The sequence below is a fragment of the Diplotaxodon limnothrissa genome, linkage group LG7 (assembly GCF_057381915.1).
Source record: "Diplotaxodon limnothrissa isolate DT_005_m linkage group LG7, D_limnothrissa_male_GT1.1, whole genome shotgun sequence".
Classification (NCBI taxonomy): Eukaryota; Metazoa; Chordata; class Actinopteri; order Cichliformes; family Cichlidae; genus Diplotaxodon; species Diplotaxodon limnothrissa.
The window spans coordinates 67,463,101-67,484,745 of record NC_140602.1 but is presented as its reverse complement, the minus strand read 5'-3'; the positions used below and the strand labels follow the sequence as shown (position 1 = coordinate 67,484,745).

The following is a 21,645-nucleotide window of genomic DNA, read 5'->3' as shown; positions in this document are numbered from 1 at the left end:
GGGACACTGAAAGGTGGAAGAAAGTTTTATTCACTGATAAGAAAAAATTTAACCTTGATGGTCCTGATGGCAGATGTTTTCTACGCGCAGCGGTGGAGGGGGCACCATAGTGGTCTGGGGTGCTTTTACTTTCAGTGGAACAATGGAGCTTCAGGAGATGCAGGGGCGTCAAACGGCCGCTGGGTATGTCCAGATGTTGCAGAGACCATCCCTCATGACTGAGGGCCCTCGTCTGTGTGGTAACGATTGAGTTTTTCAACAGGACAATGCGCCAGTACACAATGCCTGCAGAACAAGGGACACTTCCAGGAGAATAACATCACTGTTTTGGACCATCCTGCTTGTTCCCCTGATCTAAATCCAATTGAGAACCTTTGGGGAAGGAAGGCAAGGGAAGTTCACAAAAATGGACAACAGTTCCAGACAGTAGATGCCCTTCGTGTGGCCGTCATCACCACTTGGAAAAATGTTCCCAATCACCTCATGGAAATGCTTGCAACAAGCATCCCGCAATGAATTATTGAAGTGATCAACAATAACAGTGGAGCTACTTATTACTGAGTTCATGTTTGGAACCCGTTTACAGGGTTTTTTTGGTGGTGTGGTCCTAAACTCTTGATCAGCTGTAAAACAGCCTGTTTCAGTTTAAGCATTGTTTTCAATAAATTGCAGGCTCAAAAAATGTTTGGTCTCTCTCCCATTTCTTCTTATTGCATGTTGAAGCTCTACTTGGAACCTTGTTAAGAGCCAGCCATGCAAAATAAGATTTATTTGCCATTTTTCAAGTTGTCTTAGATTTTTGATCGAGACTGTGTTACATAAAAATTCTGTTCAATTTAACATTCAGTAAATTATATATATTTTAATTTTAAATCAATCTAAATAAAATATTTGGTCACTTTAAGCAAAAAGCTGTGCTTCTGTTGATTTGAAAAAAGTGTTAAGTTTCAGGTGCAACTAACTATTAATTAATCTTGTTATTCAAAGTGTTAATAAGTTACTGTTTGGTATATTAAATATTAGAAAAAGGGACAAATATTGCTCTTTAGCCACTGATTTTAAGAAAATCAGCAAATACAAAGAAAAAACTAAAGCCAGCAAATGTTTTGTTTGCCTTCTTTTAAAATAATTTCAAATTATTGCCTAATAGAAATGGACTTTTCACTATACTAAAGGAACACTTAAAGAATAATAATAAATAGAGCAAGTGTGTGTGTACTATTGCTTTAAACATAATTCATAGAGATATTAAAGATAAAGAAAAATTAAATTCATTCATGTCACACAATAAGAAGAAGGGACACCCGCAGAGAATCATCAGGTATTTGTACAGAGTGGCAAGTGACCTATAATGCAGACTGTAATGGAGGTTTTAATGTTGTTTTTGATTGGTGTAAATACACTCATGAAGTGAAACTCAACAAATAACAAATGTAGCACACAATAACACCTGAGTAAAATATAAAAGAAGAGAAACCTAAGTCATGAATCTATAAAACAGCAGAAATCCATCTCTCTGCAGCTTTCAGCTTCCTCTGTAAGTGCTGTAGGAGAAGCGACTCATCAGTAGAGGGATGTGAAACCTCTGCTCCGGCTCACTGATGGTGAACACAACCTGGAAACACACAAACGCACACACAAATGATTACAGCAAGATGAAAAATGCCTTTTAATGTTTGATACAAAAATGATTTCAACAAAAACATTGGTTGTTGTAGACCCCACTGTCTTTGATGTCACAGTGTTTATTGGACATGAAGATGTGAATAATGCTGTGACATTATTATAAACACTTTGTTGAAGTAAGTATAAGTAAGTAAGAATGTTTTTAAAATTTAAATTTTCCTGTTGCTCATTTGTTGATAATGACATTTGTGTGTTTTAGGAGATTTGGCGACCCCTTGTGGTGAACAAACTAACTGCTACCAAACTGTTTCTGTTCCCAAATAAATGTGTTGTCTTTACATCTTGTCCTACCCGTGACACTTATAAGGATCTATTCACATGTGTGCGTTACTATATACCTAAATCAGACCAGTTTATTTCTTTCAGATATAGGATAGTGACACCTCATGACCCACCTCCACATAGGGGTAGAAAGAGGGCTGACCAAGGCCTTCCCAGTATGAACCCGTCTCAAAGCGGAGCTTGTACATGCCAGGAGTAAAAGTTTCTTGGTTCATGAGTCCTGGGCAGCGGCCATCTTGGTTTGTTGTCCTAAAAATTAATAATTAATAAATTATTAATTAGTTCTATGTGCAGGTTTTCGTCAGCTCACCTGGAAGAAAAGCTCTTCCCTGATTTCTTTAGTTGTCAAAAGAAATCCCCCACCCCCCCATTTCTGGCCTTTTCAGTTTCTGATTTTATCCAGCTTCAGGCTTTGAATAATAAACACGTTAAGCGGAGATTAAGCTACGTGTAAGAATGTATGAAAGCCTACCCGACACTCAGCATGGCCCAGATCATCAGCTTGGAGTCCAGTCGGTGCAGGCTGAGGGCCATCCTGGCTGCCGGGACGCCGTCGGTAGCGTTCAGCACGTGAGTGGTCAGAGGGCTGGACTCCGCCATGATCTGCTGGATGGCAGGGGACAGGTCAGATTTAAATGTGGGACCTTTAGTTACAGTAATCGACGTCATGACACCATCGTATGGAAGAATGTTCAATCTGTGAGGCCGTTCTGAAGGCAAAAGGGGATCCAAGCCAGTACCCAGTAGCAAATTGTGACCAGTGAAGATATAGAAACAATGATTTCCCTCTTAATACCAGTCTATGGTGGTCATCTGATGCTCATCTACATCTAACACCTCCATGTACAGCAATCACAGTCCTCTTGACACCAAATAGGACAGAAAAAAGAGCAATGCAACAATAACCTTAAGCTTTATTAATATGGTCAATGATATTATGTCTGCTAACTAAAAAAAGAAACTATCAGGAATCCTCCTCTGTCTAACATAACTGTTTGTGTCTTGTTTTTTTAGATTAATAAAAGTACAAGGATAAAAACCTTTTTGTCTCTTCAAAACTTCTAAAAAAATAGCCAGAGGTGCTTTCATGATCGCTGCCCACCACTTATGCAATAGTTTGCAACTGGTCACAGAGTGAAAGAGCAGGATTGTTAGCAGTGAGTCTGCACTTAGTGATCTGTCCGAGAGAGATTTCTGTTCAGAGACAGGTTGGCTCCCACCAGGCAACGCGCACAATCGGCTTGCGATCAGAAGCAGTTACCTCGGTCAGCCTCTGCGTGTGCAGCGATTACCAAAATTCTTTTTAAAAAAGAAATCAATCACCCAGCAATCCTCCCATCTTATTTTTATAGTGTGGCTGGAGCACAAAGCAGCGTTTTCTATACTGCAGCCAGACACCAAAGGGAGCTGAAGATGCTTTAGCTTCACTTTTGAGAAGCTGTGACATTCTCATCTTTATTTACAGCGATTCAGAATGAATTTACACTTCAGCTCTTCGACATTAGAGTGTTTAATGTAGCAGTCCAACGTTTGAGTGTCACACCTACACTTTCTCAATATGTCCCATTTTAGCAAATGATCATAAGGACAGATTTTGCTATAGACTCTGGTCTGACACCTGCAAATTACAGCTCCGTGCTCCAAGTTTAATAAACTACTCAGAAGACAAGGATTATGATGTCATGATATTACCTGTCAGTCATGTGACCATGTATCTCATGTTTATTTTCCTCAGCGATCACTTTAATGTAAACAAAAATGACTATGAGTTTCATGTGACACCTTCTGTGTGTTAAGACACTGAGTCCATATCAAGAGGTCTCAACACAAACAATTATTGGAAACTTTCTTGAGGAATTAAGGATAAATATGCTTCAAAATAGGAATAAAGAATATTATAAGCCTAAAGAGTTCACATATGAAGCTTACATATCATTATAAGATGACCAGAGGACACATACCACTTCTAAGTGGAGACAAGAGCAGCACATACATGCACTGGTGACACTTTAAAACACTGAAGTGCATCAGTGTGAAACAGAAACACCTCAGGCCTCATTGCTGTAGTCTATAATAGGAGAAGCCTTACCTGTGTGAGAGCTCTCCCCTCTGTTGCAACCAGTTCATTCAGTATTCCAAACTCCTCCAACCAGCTGTGGTATCACTACACACTCCTCCCTCATACACCTACCCACCATGCACTTTAAACAGACCCAGTCTCAAAGGTTGTCCTGATTCTAATAAATCATTAAAACCAGCCAAGAGAGTGCAGCTTTCCTTCAGTCAACAACACGTGATTCATTTAATCACTGGGATTGTTTTGCATGATTAGGCTCATTGTAATGTCAGACATCCCCTACACAGCAAATCCAGCATGTCCAAATTAACACTGTCGGATTTGATTTCAACACTATTAAAGTGTCTATATGGGTCCACACCAGAGAGTGTTAATTTAACTCTTTTTGGAGAGTTGGTACGTTAACTCTGATTTAGTGTTAAACACCAAATCTGTCTGGAGTTGATAATTTAACACTTGGTGTTAAGAGTTTATATATTAACTCTCAAAGAGTATTTTAGTTTAACTACGTAAGAGTTATCTTCTAATTCATTCTAAAAAGTGGGAATTTTACTGTTCTGAACTTCTAGAAATTTCTTTTGGAAATAAACATTTGCTAAAAAGATGCAATGGTTTTTGAAAAACATTTATTCTGAACTGTGCACCACAATTTCAAAACATTTTCTGAAAGATGTAACAGTATACATGTTCTCACTTTCATTAGAATTTTGTTTATCAAAAGGTCTGACATGGTAAATGCAAATAACAGCATTCTCATCACTTATTGCTTCAATACAATATGCATGTCCTTCATTCATCCCTTTGTGGAACTTCAACGCACTTCTGCTCTCCCTCATATTCCATCTTCACAAGCATATCCTGTGTGGAGATTGAATAAAAATTAGTTGACACTAATTAATGGCACAAATAATCCAGTAAACAATTGCAGCACAGTAAAAGAAAAGGAATCCTCTTTGAGCCATTACTTGTGTAAAGTATTTTCCCAAAAGACAAAGACACAGGCAACAGGTAATACTGAACTAAATGTAAAACCTCAACTTTTTTCATTTTTACCTAAACCGTGTGCACAAAACTCTGGAGGGATCTAAATGCTACCGTAGAACCCAGTCAGGACGTCTGCTACTGCTGTTTGCTCGTTTTTTTATTTTTATTTTTTATGGGCGATCGTTTTCAGGCTTCAAGTAGCACCATTATACCAACATTTCACATTCTAGACATTGTTTTAGGTGTATTTGACCAAAAGTTTGACTGAAAATTCACATGCAAGCTTTTTTTCAAGGCTGTGGTATTTGCCCGCAAACAATACATTTCAGCTAGCTAACACAGAATATTATGCTATCAGCGAGCAACATGGCTAATGCCTTTCACACAGCTTTGTCTCAACTCCAAAGAGCCACAGAAGTAAAAGCTAATAACAATTGAAACAATCTTTGAAAAAATGACTTACCAAGCATGGCAAACAACTCAAATATGTAGAGCAAAATGTTCTGAAACGGCTTCACTTCAGCTTCGATTGGAGCCGTGCTGGGGGCGGAGTCTGTGAATTTACTCTGTTGGTGTCATAGCCCCTCTAGGAGTTCAGAGTTAAGAGGTCAAGAGTTAATGTTTCCATTGTAACACCTCCAGATTTGAAATAGAAACACTCATTTTTAACACTCGATTTTAACTACTATCATTTTACACCTCAGAGTTACATTAAAAGAATGTGACTCTGCTTAGAGTAAAATTAACTCTACTTTTGCAAGGAGACTATTAACACCAAAAAATTTAACACTTTTGAATTTGCTGTGTACTGTGCACCTCTGACTACGATTTCTTCTGATACCATTTGACTGGAAGAGACTGGAACAATCCCCACTGCCAGCTAGCATTTTAGTTCACAGGCAGAGATTAAATGCAGAAGCTTTAGTTGCTATTGTTACTGGCAGGTTAGGAATAACAGATACTGGGTGAGGCATGGGTAAATTCACAAGTTTGAATACAGTGTTTACCCACATGCAACATAAAAGATGGATGTAAAGCAGGCTTTTGCAAGTGCTGTTCAATGCTGCAGGTTTTGGTATCGATCAGATGCCAATCACATACAGGGCGATATCGATGCCGATATCAATTCTTTTAGCCTATAAAGGAAAATCATGTTAGAGGATGAAGTGTATTGTGTATTTTGTTGTACAGTTATTTTATTTTCAACTTTAATTTATATATTTATCTTTATCTTATTCTTCCCAGTTAAATTTACCCTTCATTCTAATTTGTGTTGTACAGTTATTTCATTTTTAACCTTAATTTATATTTTATTCCTTCCTAGTTAAATTTACCCTTTTTAATTTTTCATATTTATTTCCTATCTTATTCATAGCCTTTTCCTTTTTTGTTCTCTTTAGGTCACGAGCAGTTGTCCAAGCATTTCACTACATATCGTACTGTGTATGACTGTGTACGTGACAAATAAAATTTGAATTTGAAGTGCGTCATGATTTACATGTATGAAATGATGATTCATCATCAGTTTGCAAATTCTAAACACATTTTAATGATCACAAAATCACTGTGAGACTTTTACTCTCCATAATCTTAAGTTAATACAACAAATCATAGCTTTCAACTTTCTGTGTGTTTTCAAACTGTCCTCTAAGTTCAGTACGAGCTACGATCGTCCAGGATATGCTCGCTAGCTAGCAACCAGTGTTGCCAACTCCTCAGTAAGGAAAATCGCTATTGGTTGTCCTAAAAGTCGCTAGAAGTCGCTAAACGACGTCATCACCTAATTTGCATAATTGGTCATGCTAATCTAATTGTAACCTATGTTGTTGGAGAGAGAAATAACATCGTGGAAGAGACATAAAGTGAGTAAAAAACGTCCTAAATGCATTTAGAGTTTATTTAGAACTACAAATTAAATTTCTTTTAGCAATTATTGGGTTTTTTAATGTCACAATTCCAAACCTGCTCCTTTACCCGGGCTTGGACCGGTAAAAGTGACCCGAAATAGGCGCTCTGGTGGAGTTACTTTGTGTGTGTGTGTTTATAAGTAGTTTTAAAAATTGTGATCCACAAAACAGCATAAGAGTAAAAGAGTAAAAGAACTGACTGCGTTACAGCACCCGCTGCTTGTTGAGAGTAAAAGCGATACGCGCTTTCACGTCTTTTTTTAGCTAAGGGGTCTGAAAACTCGCTAAATATAGCAACAAAGTCGCTAAGTTGGCAACACTGCTAGCAACCTGTCAGACCCAGTTTCATTGATCCTTTTGCACTAGTTTCAGCCCGATACCAATACCAGCATTGGCATTAATGCTATCGACATTTGGATCAATCCGCCCACCTCTAGCTTTTGCTTCTTTTGTTTTGAAACACCAATCTGACAAGTTGCTAGCTAGCGAGCATAGCTCCTTTCACAACCACCAGTCTCCCCCTGCAGGACACGAAGAAGAATGCAGGTTTAAATTCCACTTCCATGATGGTTTTACCTTTCAGACCTGTCTTTGTGTCTAACATGGATGAAGGATTCATTTTTTAAATTGCTGCAGTGACTCGTCCAATGATATACGGTATATGGTATATCCTTTCATCCAACTCTGCCAAGGGTTTGGATTATTCCCTATGGATAAAATGTGGGAGGTGCTTACCTTTGATTTTTGTTGTTTTTATTTTAATGTGATGCAGTTCAAATTGATTGTCTTTTGTTAAGAGTTCCTGTAGGTGGCGCTTAATGTTTCTGCCTCTACTTATGCAGTTACCCTCGTTTTTCTGAAGATTTTTCATGAAGCTCATTTTTAAACTTGACCTCAAGTACTCTGGTTGTTTATTAGCAGCATCAGATTCAGAGAGCAACTGGTTTTGTCCAGCTATGTTGAACTGTTTCTGATTTTAGCTGGCTAAATGGTAATACTGATCTCTACCCAAACCTGACCACTCACCTGCTCTCTGAAGGGGAGACCTAATTTCCATACAGTAAACTTAAAAACAAAGGAGAGCATTCCAACATATCAAATGATTTGATATGTTGAATTACTACAGATAAAATTCATAAACTCATAAAAAAAGAATCACACCAGGTCCAAATGCACCTCGTTTATGAAAAATACCTTTATTACACTCACAGTTAAATAGGTTACATTCAGCACTGAACAAACACAAAAGCACTGACAGGAGAAGCTACGGCGACGTCAAATCAAGGATTTCCAAAATGAGTCTGCGTCCAAACTCACTGGATTTCTTATTAAAACATTTAGTGTCACTTTGTTTTTAAAGTCTGAAATAAGGTTTCAGTATAAAGAGCTACTACTGTACACATGAATGTGTTCAAGTGTCACCTTTTAAACTGACAAATATTTAGAGCGTATTTACACTGACGGTTGTTCCTTTTAAAAGGTTCAGCAACTGTTTGGTGTCTGTGCTTGCCATTAAACCAATAATAAACATTATTTCATAAAATGAAAGCCACAACAGAAACCAGCAACACTGTAGTGGGAACAACAGTAATGTGTTATATATTGTATATTTTATGTGTAACTGGTCTGTCTTAATTGGCAGTGGTGTATCAAATTGTAAAAACGGGCCATCAAATGTTCAGTAGCATGTCTTTTCAGTAGGGTCATCTATTTTTTTCTATTACCAGTTGAGTCTTTCAAAAATTCTTATTAGCATCAAAAGTACAGTTTCTGTAGCTGTAGGTGTGTCTGTCACTTCTTAGGTTTCATGTATCAATCTGGTCCTTATCAGGTCTTAAAATGACTTAAACACAACCTAAGATGAACACCAACATATGACATATTACACCGTGTCATTATTTACTGATAAAAATTGAAGCCAAACTGCAGAAGCAGTGTATGTACCCTACTAAGTTGCTTTTAGGACCTAATTTAGGAGCAAAATGTTGCAGCAATGGTTTTCTGGGCGACTCGTGTCTCACGTCATTGTGGAGGAACTTGTCTTTACAGCGCTGCTGTTGTTCATTCATGTTTTCAGCATTCATTCATGCACAGCTCTCTTAAACCAACCACAGCGTTTCAGTTGAGATGAGGTCTAGACTTTGGGCCACTGCAGCACCTTGATTTTTTTTTGCTTCTTCAGCCAATCTGTTGGCGATTTGCTGCTGTGTGTGGGATCATCGTCCAGTTACATGACCCAGTTTGGGCAAAGCTTTAGCTGCGGGACACACGGCCGCATGTGTGACTTTAGAGCAGTTTGGTGTACAGAGGATTTCATGGTCGACTCAGTGACTGCAAGCTTCCCAAATCATCGTCCCTCCACCACTGTGCTGACAGTTGATGTAAGGTGTTTGTGCTGATGTGCTGTGTTTGGTTTTCTCCAAATGTGCTGCTGTATATTATGAAGAAACAAAGCAAACTTAACATATGCTGCCATGTTGTTTTTAGAGGGAAGAAGTAGCCTCCTAGGAACCCTTCGTAGTCACACTCACTTGTTCAGTCTTTTTTTTTCAGTTGATCTGACTTTGGGGTAAATTTGCTGGAATATTTCCTCCTGAGAAGTCTGGCAGCTGTCTTGAATGTTTTCCACTTTCTCGCTGTGGAATGATGCTGTGCTTTCTTTTTACCAGGACTGTAAGTTAAACTTAACTTTTTCATTCAGCTAGATATCTTAGCAAACATGAACCCAACAGTTTTAGTTCACGTGAAGGATATTGTTACCCACACCTGCCAAACTAATCCATGAAATAAACTGAACTCAAACTGTTTGTCAGTTTATTTGTCAGTTAACCCAAGCTAAACTGAAACAAGCACATGAAACCAACTATCACTCATGATCATAGAAAAAGTACATTTCCCTATTCGTATCTACTACATGGAGCTAATGAGCTAATGCTCATTTCAGGAAATTGTCTGGGCCTATATATAACTTTATAAGTGATTTCCTGAGTGGACTGAACAGTGAAATTTACCCAGAAAGTCATAAAGCCGTGCTCACTGAGCCTGTACCGCAGAAGCATTATGTGGTCACACAGCTGGTTACACATAATGAAAACAGGCCTGATGAAAATAAACTGTGCGATAAGGAGCCGCCAGCTGGTCCCACACAGACTTTAATAACAGTGATGAGTCTGACATGAGAAGCAAGGTTAGGGTGATGAAACAGACTCAAACGTTAAGGAAATAATCCAACAGGCTCATGAGTCTGCTCTTGCCTGTGTAGCCCACTAATGCAGTGTTTTCTGGCGGTGCAGAGGTGTTGGCCCAGAGGCCAAAATAAAATAATCTGCTGTGAGGAGGTATTTAGCTGCAGAACCATCAGTATGTTTTATTAAACTTTTCTATGATGTTCAGATATTGTCTAATGTGTCAACATGTGAATGTGGATCACTGGAATGGAAAACATAGGTGACGGCAGTGCAACATACGGTGGCCCCGAGAGGTCAAACGGATTGCAACTTAAGAAAACAACCATCAATTAGCAAAAAACGCTGCAAAAGCACACAAGACACAACGGAAATAGGAAAAAACAGATTTCCAAAAGCACAAGGGAAGTGTTTCTGGGGAGACAATAACCCGTTGCAGGAACCAAAATATGCTAAGATTGCACTGGGAGACACTTAAAAGAAGTTGAGGATCTATCGGTTTTGTGACAAAAGAAAAGATGAGAGATAAGTGTGTTAGCCTAACTATTAGCCTAAAAATCCAGCAAAAAAAAGTTTGGGAACCACTGCGTTAGGTTATTGTCTCCCCAGAAACTTCCCTTGGCTTTTTTCCTATTTCTGTTTCCTTTTCCCTATTTATATTTTGTTTTTCCTGTTTCCGTTTTGTTTTGTTTGCTTTTGCAGCGTTTTTCTTATTGCTGGTGTTTTCTTAAGTTGCAGTTCGTTTGGCCTCTCAGGGCCACCATAGCAACATAATAAAAATGTCAAAGATATGTGAAAAAAATCAAAAATCAGGGGTGGAGGAGAGTCAGTCCAAATGCAGGTCGTGTTGCCAGCGTCGTCTTGAAGCTTCGTCCATCCCAGCTGTTACAGATCTGAGCGTCTGCTTCTGGAAGGAAGTGAACATGGACACAAAGGACACAAAGAGAGAGTAAAACATGCAAAAAAACTCATAAGTTGGCATGAAATACACTTTAAGGTCAATATCAGTGGAGCCTGATGATTTTAAAGATTTGGTTTAAACTACAATAAGGTTTATGTGTCCTTCTTATCCACCAAAATGACTAATCATGAAGTGACTTAAATCTAAATGACCAGCAGGGGGCGACTCCTCTTGCTGCAAAAATATGGCTGTTCCATAGAAGTACAAGGAAAAAGTGTGATCTGTTCCCAGGATTTGTACCTTGGTGAAACACTTTGCTGTTGAGTTTACAGTCGTAATATTTGATTTGAAGTCTTACTAAAAACAATATGATGTTAATTTTGGCCACTATTATTATTCTTGTTGCTATTTTTTGAGTGTTAACTGTCCCTCAATTTCTCAGCTCCACTCATCACCGTCTTGTTTCGAAAAATTAAGATGGTGAGAAAAGTCAGCATGAGGCTTCACAAATAAGATTTGTCAAACTGATGGGTGAGATTACCGTGTCTACAATAATCTTTTATAGTCCATTAACTATGTGCTGTAGGTATTGGGCAGTAAAGGAAAGAGAAAGCAGATCTATCTTCATTATAGGGCTGGATACTTAATGCGCAAATGTCCAACTTCCAATTACTGCTGACCACTGCCGAATGTGTTTCCATGTGTTTTACCACCAAACAGTCATTGGCTTTAGTTGGATAAACTTACAAAGACTCAGAAACACACAGGAAACAGTCCGTTTTTTGCATTCTTTGTTGCTTTAGCAAAAACAAAGAGCAAACACACGTTAACTGCAAAAATCAACTGATGTAAGAGCTAGTTGAAGTCTTCCACAGCAAAGTAAGTGCTACGTTACGGTAGAGGACAGATCTGGAAATAGTTTAAATGATTCTACAATAAAAGAATATTTAAAGTTATGTCATATCATATTATTATTACATCATACTGCTCTTCCTTCTGAGCTCCATTTTTATCCAAAACCTATTAAAGAGGACATATTCTGTTCATTTCCATCTCCATCTCATGCTATAAAGGTTGTAGTGTATTTATATTTGTACGTCCCCTATCTCCTCCTAAGCCAGTGAACAAATCTTGATAAAAACTTCTAGAAACATGGCTTAATGCACAGTGAGTGCAAACATCTGTATGTTTATATGTACATGTACACATGGCACTTATTCTTTATTGACCTAACATTAAAGTGTAGGTTTGCACATTTTTATTAATGGACTCTATTAGAGTAGCTCTGCAGGATTTTTATTTTTTTTTAACCCATCTTCCTTCAGATTGGCTGCTCCTTGGAAACAGAAGGTTTAAACTGTATGTAGGCGGGGCTTCTGTGCTCACAGCTAGAGCTGTGCGCCTGAGATGACCAATATTATGGATAACCTCTATCTTTGACATGATGCAGCTCTAAGAATAGGAACAAATGTCCAAAACTAAGTCTCATGAGGAATACTTGTACAAATGCTGGATCCTTTATTTGAAAGTTTGGCCCTGCTTAATAAAAAGACAGCTGTTACAGAACACATTACTTTTGGACTGAGTGCATTAGCATTATTGAGCCTGAAGTGGTTAACAAGCTGTATTCATAAACTGTAAGGGTGTAATCCTTCATAGTTAATATTATTTCCCAAATAATTTCAATGAAGATGCTCAAAAATGCACAGAAAGCTCAGTTATGTCTACAGCCATAAATTAAAGCACAACGCCCTCCAAACCCAAACCCAATTTTCAGTTTGTGTTTAATTTGAGCATCCAACATTAGATAGACAGACATGAAAGAAAACAAAGAAAAGCAAAGCAGGTTCATTTCAAAGGAACGTATAAGGCCAGGCAGCTTGCCACCTTCATACCTGAACTGCAGCATCACAGGTCCTCCTCCTGATCAGACTGCTTTATCTGAAAACAGAAAGAGAAAGTTACTCTTAACAGGACAGTGGGTTAATTAAAACACTGCTTTAGCCTCTATTTGCACATCGCCTCATGTTCAGTGCAGCCGGAAGTCCTTTATCCTCGCAGTCCACGTAAATGCTCATTTCCTGTTCATAATAACACATTGTGTTACTTACACACACACACACACACACACACACACACACACACACACACACAAAGAGGTAAATGGTAATTAGCCTGCTAAAACACTCTTTTATTCATGTACACTCGGCTTCTTCCTGTCAGAGGAACAATGCGACAGATTAAGGGCCGGTCTGTTCTCTGCCTCCTCTCAGATTAATGAGGCAGCTTTGCTCTGTCAGGCAGGTATAGGAAGCCTGCAGGCTAATTCTATGTCATTATGTTTCCCTGTAAAGAAACAGAAACACTGAAAGCATCGCTCCTCCCCTCGGCCGATCTGCTCCACTCCGGTGAGATCCTGAATCAAAAGACCTGCGAGGCGACTGGTAAACACATCTTCCACCAGGAATTATACAGATGGTGTCTCTGCAGTGTGGGTGAGTCACAGATTTACTGCTGGTAAGTCTATATGACTGAGAGATTTAGGAAGACAGGTGAAAGGATGGACTGGGACAGATGAACTGTTTGTTTTTTCAAACTCTAACTGGATATATGGAAATCGTGGCGGACATTATTTTTTACTTCTTACTTTCTGTTTGGCAAAAGAAATGTTTGACTGATTATTAAAATAATCTCCATAATAACTAGTGAAACACTGAAAAATAATTCTGAGAGTTTTGACAGTTTTGTTAACGCACCTGAGTCAGAGTTAGCCAATTCTCCACAAGAGGGCAGCATTGCATTAGCTGCTATTGCAGAGCTGGCCACCCCAGAGGTTGTTGAGGTTACCCTGTGGGAGGTACATCGTCTTGTTTGACTAGCTTAGTGTGTAATAGGGATACTTATGCATTCTGTGGGATAGTGATTGAGTATTAAAAGGCTTTAACTTGTTTGGGTAGTAGTAAAACATCTGTACTAGCAGTGATGGTAGCAGGCATGTAAAATTACACTATGGGTAGCTAAATTCATCCTATAAAGTAACTGAAAGGGAAAAACATACTGTGTGTTTACCCTGTGAAGGTATATTTATCCTGTGTAGTAGAATGGGTGAGTAATAGTGATACGTATTCCATGGAGGAGCCTATATATTAATTGTCAGGACCGCTATTGACAAAAGACGCTACCAGTGGCAGACATTTATAGTGGTGGTATATCTCTGAGGGGAGCAGCAAGACCTCAGCACAGAATAGAGAGGGCAGCCATAACAACAGCTCCATAAATGATTAAGTTAGGAAGTGCATGAATGGAGTATCTGGAGGTCGGTTGCAAAGAGGCTTGCAGATTGGATTGAGACTTTCTAAACAAGTCACTATAAATCAATGAATGTCAACAGGTCTGTAGGAGATTGTTCCATCTGCCAGGATTATGGCTGAGCTTTATTTTGTGAACTGTCTGTACTGAAACTATGCTCCATATACTCCATATTTGCTCTGCAGTAGTGGCAACAGTAGGAGTGGTGGTATATAGAGTGAGTAATATATGTTTATCCAGTACTGTTGTGCCATGGGAAAGGGTTTAATTTGGAATTTGTGACAAGGGAACATTCCCCAGAAGACTACAGGCAGAAGAAAAAGGAATAAAAAAATAAATAAAAAAGTTGGAGAACCACTGAGCAAATGTATTACTGTAATTACTTTTTATTAGGCTTACCATCTGCTGTCTTATTTTCATTTACTTAGGCAATTAGATGAGTTCAGTGAATGCAATGTCACACCATTACTGCAAATATTAGCGCACTGAAGAATAATCGCTGTGTGTAAGCACAGCACATCAGCTGTTGTACTGAAACCCGTTCAAGCTGGTTTTGTGAGACCACAGTGAAACGTCAGGAAAGTAACTGATGGAGTCCCTGCTGCCGTAACACCTGCGTTAACTGCTTCCTGCTGCTGTGTGATGCCACAGCTGTTTAATATCATTAAAAGAAGAAAACAAACTCCTATTTATTCAGCATGAGACTGTGTCTGAAAGCTGGGAGCTATTTGAAGATCGGGAGGCAAAGCTAAAATTTGGCTGTATGTGAAATTGATTGATATTGATTCTGTAAGTCAATGGTAGCATGGGTGTAGCTGTGGGGAAGCAGGGGCGTATATTTACCCTGTGGGTGTAGCTGTAGGGGTAGTAGTGCTGGTAGTGCAGCGGCTCGTCCTCACTGGCCTCCCCTGGCTCCGGACTCTCTCGCTCCAGACTGCTGACTGAACCTCGGCGAGAGGAATCCGACACACTGGGCTCCCTGCTCTCAGGACACTCTTACACACACACACACAATATCATGCCACCTAAATGCTACATCTATTCTTGGGTATTAATATGGAGTTGGTTCCCCTTTGCAGCTACAACACTCCTTTGAGAAGACTTTGAAGTGCGTGTGGGGACTTCTGCCCATTTAGAAGAACATTTGAAAAGACAAACACTGATTTTCGAGTTGATCCTATAGGTGTGTCTTTATGAGCCTCTGTTTTGCACTGGGGCAGAGTCAAAGGTGGTCCATCCCCAAATTGTTCACACACAGAAGCACAGAATTGTCCAAAAAGTTTCGGTAAGTGGAGGCATTACGTTTTCCTTTCACTGAAACTAAGAGACCCAGGTCAACTCCAGAAGAACACCCCGCAGCGTTATCTCTCCTCCACCAAACGTTATAGTTGGCACAGTCTTTCAGGTAATGTTCTCCATTCACCTAACCCAGATTCGTCCATCAGATTTGTCACATCACAGAACACGTTTCAATAGCATCCCTGATTTCATACGATCGCTTTTGGTGGAGGATGTCAAAATGCTAACACTGATACTTCAAAGTCCAGAAACCAAATGGGGTGTTGCCGTGGCTACATCCATCTTTTAAATACAGTCCTTTTCTAACAATTTTTTTCTTTAAGCCTTTAATTTCTCCTCATTATACAGAGAGTAGTCACTGTGACAGTTCTCTGTCGATAAATAAGTGGACGTCCAACAGTGTCGAGACGTGGTTATGGATGATTTTAGGTCTCATTAAAGCAAAATCACAAGTCATGTCACAACAAAATATTGTAATTTAAATTTTTATTTGAAACATTTTCAGATCTAATGCAAACCTCTAAAAATGTCAGTTTTGTAGTGAATTTGAACCCTCATAACTCGAATACCCGCAGTATTACCTCCCTCTTCGACGACTCGCTGCATGTGTGCGATAGAAGTTCTCATTTGAGTGTTGGAACACATTTCTAGGAAATAATCGCAAAAAACTGAAGACCGTCAACGTGTCACATCGGATAATTTCCTCATCTATTTATCAACCCGAGGAGATAAAACCCAAACACACACACATGCACAGGGACGACACGATAACTCCTGAGCGCTGAAGGGGAGCTTATGAAAGGTTATGAGGACCGTGTTTATCGCTGTTTACCTCACTGTCATAATCCACGCTCCACTGGTGGCAGTTTTGTCATTGAACCATTACTCACAGATGCAGTATGATAGCCGGCTCACATCTGATGGTAAACACAGCGACTCTCTCTGCATCACCAAACGCTCCGACGGATCATTTGCCGTAATAAACTCAAATTTAGAGTTCAGGAAGGATTAGACCTGGATCAGTCTGATGTTTGAGGTTGATATAGGCATTTAATAAAAACGGGATGCGTGTCAGTGTCGAACACCTCTAAAGTAATGACCGAGACTGAATACGTTAGATGTTTCTCATTCGTTTGTAAACAGAAATGTAGTCCTGAATATATTTCAAAGCCTGGTTTTACATTCCTGCTAACAGGCCTTTTCATATTCTGGCAAAGCACCAAAGACAACAACTAGACTGTCATGGGCTTAGGAGATTGATTTCATTGATTTCAAACAGGCAGAAGAAGCCAGCCTGACTTCTTGAAGTCAAGTCTGACCTTGGGGTGAATTTTCTGGGACATCCAGTCCTGGGAAGATTGTGACATTACATCAACACCTGAATGCTGCAGACCAGCAAACTGCCAAAGACGTGTTCACACTTACTGATGTTTAGTTAATCAAGTACATTTGATTGGAAACACCTGACTGCTACTTATATACAGTCTATAGTTACTGTAAATCAGTCCTCCAGGGAAGCTCCAGGGGACCTGGACTTGAATCCACTGTGCAGCCAGGGCCTTTCTGTGTGGAGCTTGCATGTTCTCCCTGTGTCTGTGGGGGTTCTCTCCAGCTTCCTCCCGCAGACCAAAGACATGCACTTAGTAGTGCTAGGCTAACAGGTGATTCTAAATCGACCATATGAATGTGGGTGTGAATGGCTGTCTGTGTCTCTGTCCAGGGTGTACCCCGCTTCTTGCCCTGTGGGAGCTGGGATAAGTTCCAGCACCATGGGGGGATTAAAGAAAATAGATGGATAGATCTTACCACTACAGCACCTTGACAAATTTTATCTATGATGTGCGGTCTGGGGGTCAGTTGATGCATTTCAAAATGGAAGCAATACGTGTAGCAGTCAAGTGAAAAGTCAAGGTCTTCAGTAGCAGATGACTCATGCGGAAGACATGGAAGTAAGGGAAGGTTTGGGGTGAAGCTAATTATCCATCCATTCTCTTCTCCTTATCTTTATCAGGGTCACAGAGGGGCTGGAGCCTATCTTAGGCTTAGGTCACCAATCTGGCATTCACACTTATGTGCAATATAGAATCACCAGTTAACCTAACCCCACTAACTGATGTCTTTGGATTGTGAGTGGCAGTTGGAGTATCTAGACAGAACCCATGCAAACACGGGCTGTGTAAACAAACTCCACACAGAAATATTGCTTCACACACAGACTAAATACAGCAGCTCTAATTTTGAAAATAATTGCAATTAAGGCGTTAGGATTAAATTTTATTATTATTATTTTCAGCACAGTTCTTTGTCTCTACCTGAGCCATCCTTCCTCTGTCTGTCCATCTTGTCTACGCAGTCCAGCAGGCCATCGATCTGAACCTTGATCACTGTCAGCTCCCTTTTGATGGAAAGAAGCTCTGCCATTCTCACTGCAGAGACAGGGAGAGATGTAAGAAAGAGAGGGGGATTAATCTGGCTCATGATGCATAAAATAAAATAAAGACTGACGCATGAGGCTATAACGACTACTCAGGTTAAAAAGTATTCTATGTTAAAATCAACGGATAAAGTTATGTGAATGTGACTGGCTAATGCATGGCTTTATTTACATGTTGTCAAGTGTTGAGAAGATGAAGGCTCAAGCTGCCTCAGTGACCGCACTTGAGATTTGGTTTACTAACAAGGTTCCTTTAGTTCAACAGGAAGCAGAATGACCTAAACGTAGAAGTTGTCTGCACCAACCACCATGTGAAATGTAGAACCCAGAACTTCCCTCCCTAAGCTAATGGGGTAAGAACATTAAACAAGCAAATAAAGCTGTGAAAAACAGACAACCAGAACATTCATGTCAAAAGCAAAGGAAGTAAATCCCCACAAAGAGGCAGGGATCGATCTGAGGAAGCCGAAGAGCTGCTTGGTCTGGGAGAGGGAAAGAGACCCTTTTCTCAGCCTCCTTTAAATAGAGGCAGAACAGTTTATCAATTACTCTGTTACACTGTGAGAGATCTGTGAGAGAGGAAAAAGGAAATGAGGAAACAAACACAAGAGGAGGGTGCATAACATAGAATACACACAGCTTTTTAGTATGCAAATGAATGCATGTAAAAACCTATAAGCAACAAATGTGCAGTTGTTTAGAACATAAAGCTAAATCTGGGTTTGAATCCTGGACCTGCAGTTTAATGTCAAACCTGCATTTGAAATTTATGTGGTGTACAGATAAGACATAACACGTGGACAGTGACACTAGTTATTAAAAACTAGGGGTGCAACGATACTCGTATCGATATTGAACCGTTCGATACAGTGCTTTCGGTTCGGTACGCATATGTATCGAACAATACAACATTTGTAATTTATTTTATCAACTTTCCTTCTGACGATGCTGTCTGTGTGGAGCGCTCAGTGAATCTGCGTTCGACTACTCCGCCTAGGCTGCACTGTCGAGCGCAGATCCACTGAGCGCTCAACACAGACAGCATAGTCAGAAGGAAGAGCGCAGGGCAAGCTAGCGAGACAGAAGTTAAGCTCTCCTTGCAACATGGCAAATTGAACCTCCCCCACCCTCATTCAGATCTGGCGTTTGGAATTATTTTGGTTTTCATGTGACGTATGACCCTGAAGGTAAGTGAGTCATGGACTAAAGTAAAACAGTATGTCGGATGTGCCACGCAATGCTCAATTACATTGGTGGGAGCTAGTGTGTTAGCGCAGTTAGCTTGTTAACGTGTTGGCCGTCTAGTCCCATGCACGGGGCGATCAGGGGTAGCTCGTTAACGGAGATTTGCCGTGTTGTGGCGTTAAGGTCATTTCAACGAGATTAACCTGAAAGCACTAGTGGGAACACAACGAATATGACTGCACATTTACACCGACATCATCCTAGTGCAAAGACAAAAACAACAAGCATGCTACTAACTTTAGCCGAGTCATTTAGACAGCTGTTAGCACATGATTCTCCTTATGGGGACCTGATATGTTTAATATGCTGCTGAGAATATAGTCCAGAAGAAGCGGATAGTATAGCTTTTATTTTGGAAAGAGCCATTTCTCTGTAATAAACTCTCTTTTCCAAAGATGAGTGATTCCTCAATCAGATACAGGGCTCGCAATATCGCTAGCCCGACGTCCCGGGGCTAGCGTTTTTCCAGTCGGGCTACCAAAATCTATCTCTGCCCTGCCCGTCCGGCTATTGTAGGAAGGAAAAATCTATGTCAATGCTTTTGCATTCTTTCGGAAATGTAGCTGGGTAATTATGTCATTGGCATCGGTGAGCCACTGTCAATATGTGACATATTGAAATCGCGTTTGAATTTGCGCTTGTTTTTTGCTTTCACTTTGCAATCGTGCGAACTGTGTATAGAGAGCGACAGCACTGATCTGTGAGTGATGATAATTTGTGCACCAATTCCTCTGACATCGTCTTATTAATCGTTAGCTTACTACGCAAACATGACAAGTGAAATCTCCCGCAGCAAGCTTAAACATGTGAGAGGTTGATCGCGCAGAGAATCGCTGAGCATTATGTGAGTGCGCGTGTAAAAGCATTTCAGTTCTGCTGAGCCAAATAAGACAGGTCAGGGTGAAGAAGTGACAGCCAAAGAAAAGCTTACCACAAAACGGAAAAGTTATGACAAATCAGACTATAAGGCAAAAAGAAAGTGCAGCTTTATGGTTTCATGGACAAAATAATTTCTGTGGCTGCAATATGACGAGCTATATAACCAGGGCTGCACATAAGTGGTCTGCAGGTGCGCATTCGCTGTCAAAATAAAAAACGCGCACAAGGGTTAGGGTTAAATTTAAAAACTGTACTTTTGAGTTAAAATATATATTTATAATTTTAATAAATGACAAATTAAAAATGCATGAACATTTTTTTTGTATCGAAAAAATATCGAACCGTGACACCAAAGTATCGAACCGAACCGTGAATTTTGTGTATCGTTGCACCCCTATTAAAAACATGGGTTTAATTTAAATTATTTGATATCCTAGCGCTGACACACACAAAGTACAGCGAGGGCTTAGAGAAGGGTGTAAAAAGGGAAATTAAAGAAAAATAGATGGTACACCCCTTTGTCTTGCCATGTTTGGGGCATCTTAGTGCCAGTCTAGACAAATCTGCAGCAGACAAAAACATTTTAGACAGCAGTGATTTGTCTGTTTCAATATCAGCGTGCATAAATCCAGCGACATAAAGAAATGTTTCTTTGCAGCTGGGTGTGGAAGAAAATCTCAAATCTCATCAGCAGCAGTTTTAATGAACCTCTGTAATCCACATTCCCACAGAGAGAATCAACAACTGGTAGATGGTCTGAGCCCACAAATGACAACAGAAACCAACATGTAATGTAAAACAACTCTGAGCAGTCCTTTTTTCTTCTTCTGTCTTTGCTGCGCTGATGTGTTTCAGGGTCATTTTCTGTTCATAAGTGGGCCGATGCAAACTCAAAAGTCAGCGCTGACCGCAGTAGGATTTTACAGCTCCATGCAGATTCGAGTGTCATTCAGTGACCCGTGCAGTCGTCAAGGCCGCGCTCCTGCACCATCAGTTACTCTTAGCGCTGCGCTGCCGCCTTCTTCAGCTGCATGAGCCCTCGCCCTCGCTGTGCTCCGTAATGGACTGACTCTGCTGCACACAGCTCTCCAAATGACCCTGAAAACTACTTCAATCCTGAAAGCTTTTCGACCTCTGAAGCTTGCAAAGGCAATCTAATTTCCTTGTGATGGGGCGCAGTAAAAACTATTAAGGCTTGTAATAAACTAGTATAAACAATTCTTATTTTCCATGCACTATTAACTCGGTCTAATTGTGAGAGCTGATAGGCTCGGCTGGGTTATAGCAGGAGAGGAGAGCCCTGCGGTACAGAAGCTTTTAATGAAGAGACCATCTGGAGCACCCCCCCTCACCCGCCTTCTCTCCAGCACCCTGGGGCCTTACCACCGAGATGAGCTGTCACACAGGCGGGAGATAACATGAAACAGGGTTTTGGAGAGGAAATATCCTCAGAGTGC

General features: G+C 40.1%; 2 protein-coding genes across 3 annotated transcripts in view; both read right to left on the bottom strand.

The window, feature by feature from the left end:
• Positions 1-1,340: 1,340 nt before the first annotated feature.
• LOC146629657 (5-hydroxyisourate hydrolase-like) lies at positions 1,341-4,106 on the bottom strand. Of its 2 annotated transcripts, none has more exons than XM_085358788.1 (4): positions 4,058-4,106; positions 2,441-2,571; positions 2,082-2,217; positions 1,341-1,615 (listed from the first exon to the last, which is right to left on the bottom strand). In XM_085358788.1, the coding sequence occupies exons 2-4, from the start codon at positions 2,566-2,568 to the stop codon at positions 1,526-1,528; spliced, it is 354 nt and encodes a 117-aa protein (XP_085214914.1). In that variant the 5' UTR covers positions 2,569-2,571; positions 4,058-4,106; the 3' UTR covers positions 1,341-1,525. The 2 variants fall into 2 exon arrangements, with proteins under 2 accessions (XP_085214914.1, XP_085214913.1); XM_085358787.1 differs by having other exon boundaries at positions 2,441-2,574; positions 4,058-4,103.
• A 6,796-nt stretch (positions 4,107-10,902) lies between these two features.
• LOC146629656 (RNA-binding protein Raly-like) overlaps positions 10,903-21,645 on the bottom strand; it is an 88,365-nt gene continuing 77,622 nt past the window's right edge. Inside the window, exons 5-8 of the mRNA XM_085358786.1 lie at positions 17,943-18,056; positions 15,175-15,326; positions 12,918-12,963; positions 10,903-11,028 (exon numbers count right to left, since the gene is read on the bottom strand). Coding sequence (XP_085214912.1) covers positions 12,931-12,963; positions 15,175-15,326; positions 17,943-18,056 — 299 coding nt within the window. The 3' untranslated portion in view covers positions 10,903-11,028; positions 12,918-12,930. The remainder of the gene's footprint in view (positions 11,029-12,917; positions 12,964-15,174; positions 15,327-17,942; positions 18,057-21,645) is intronic.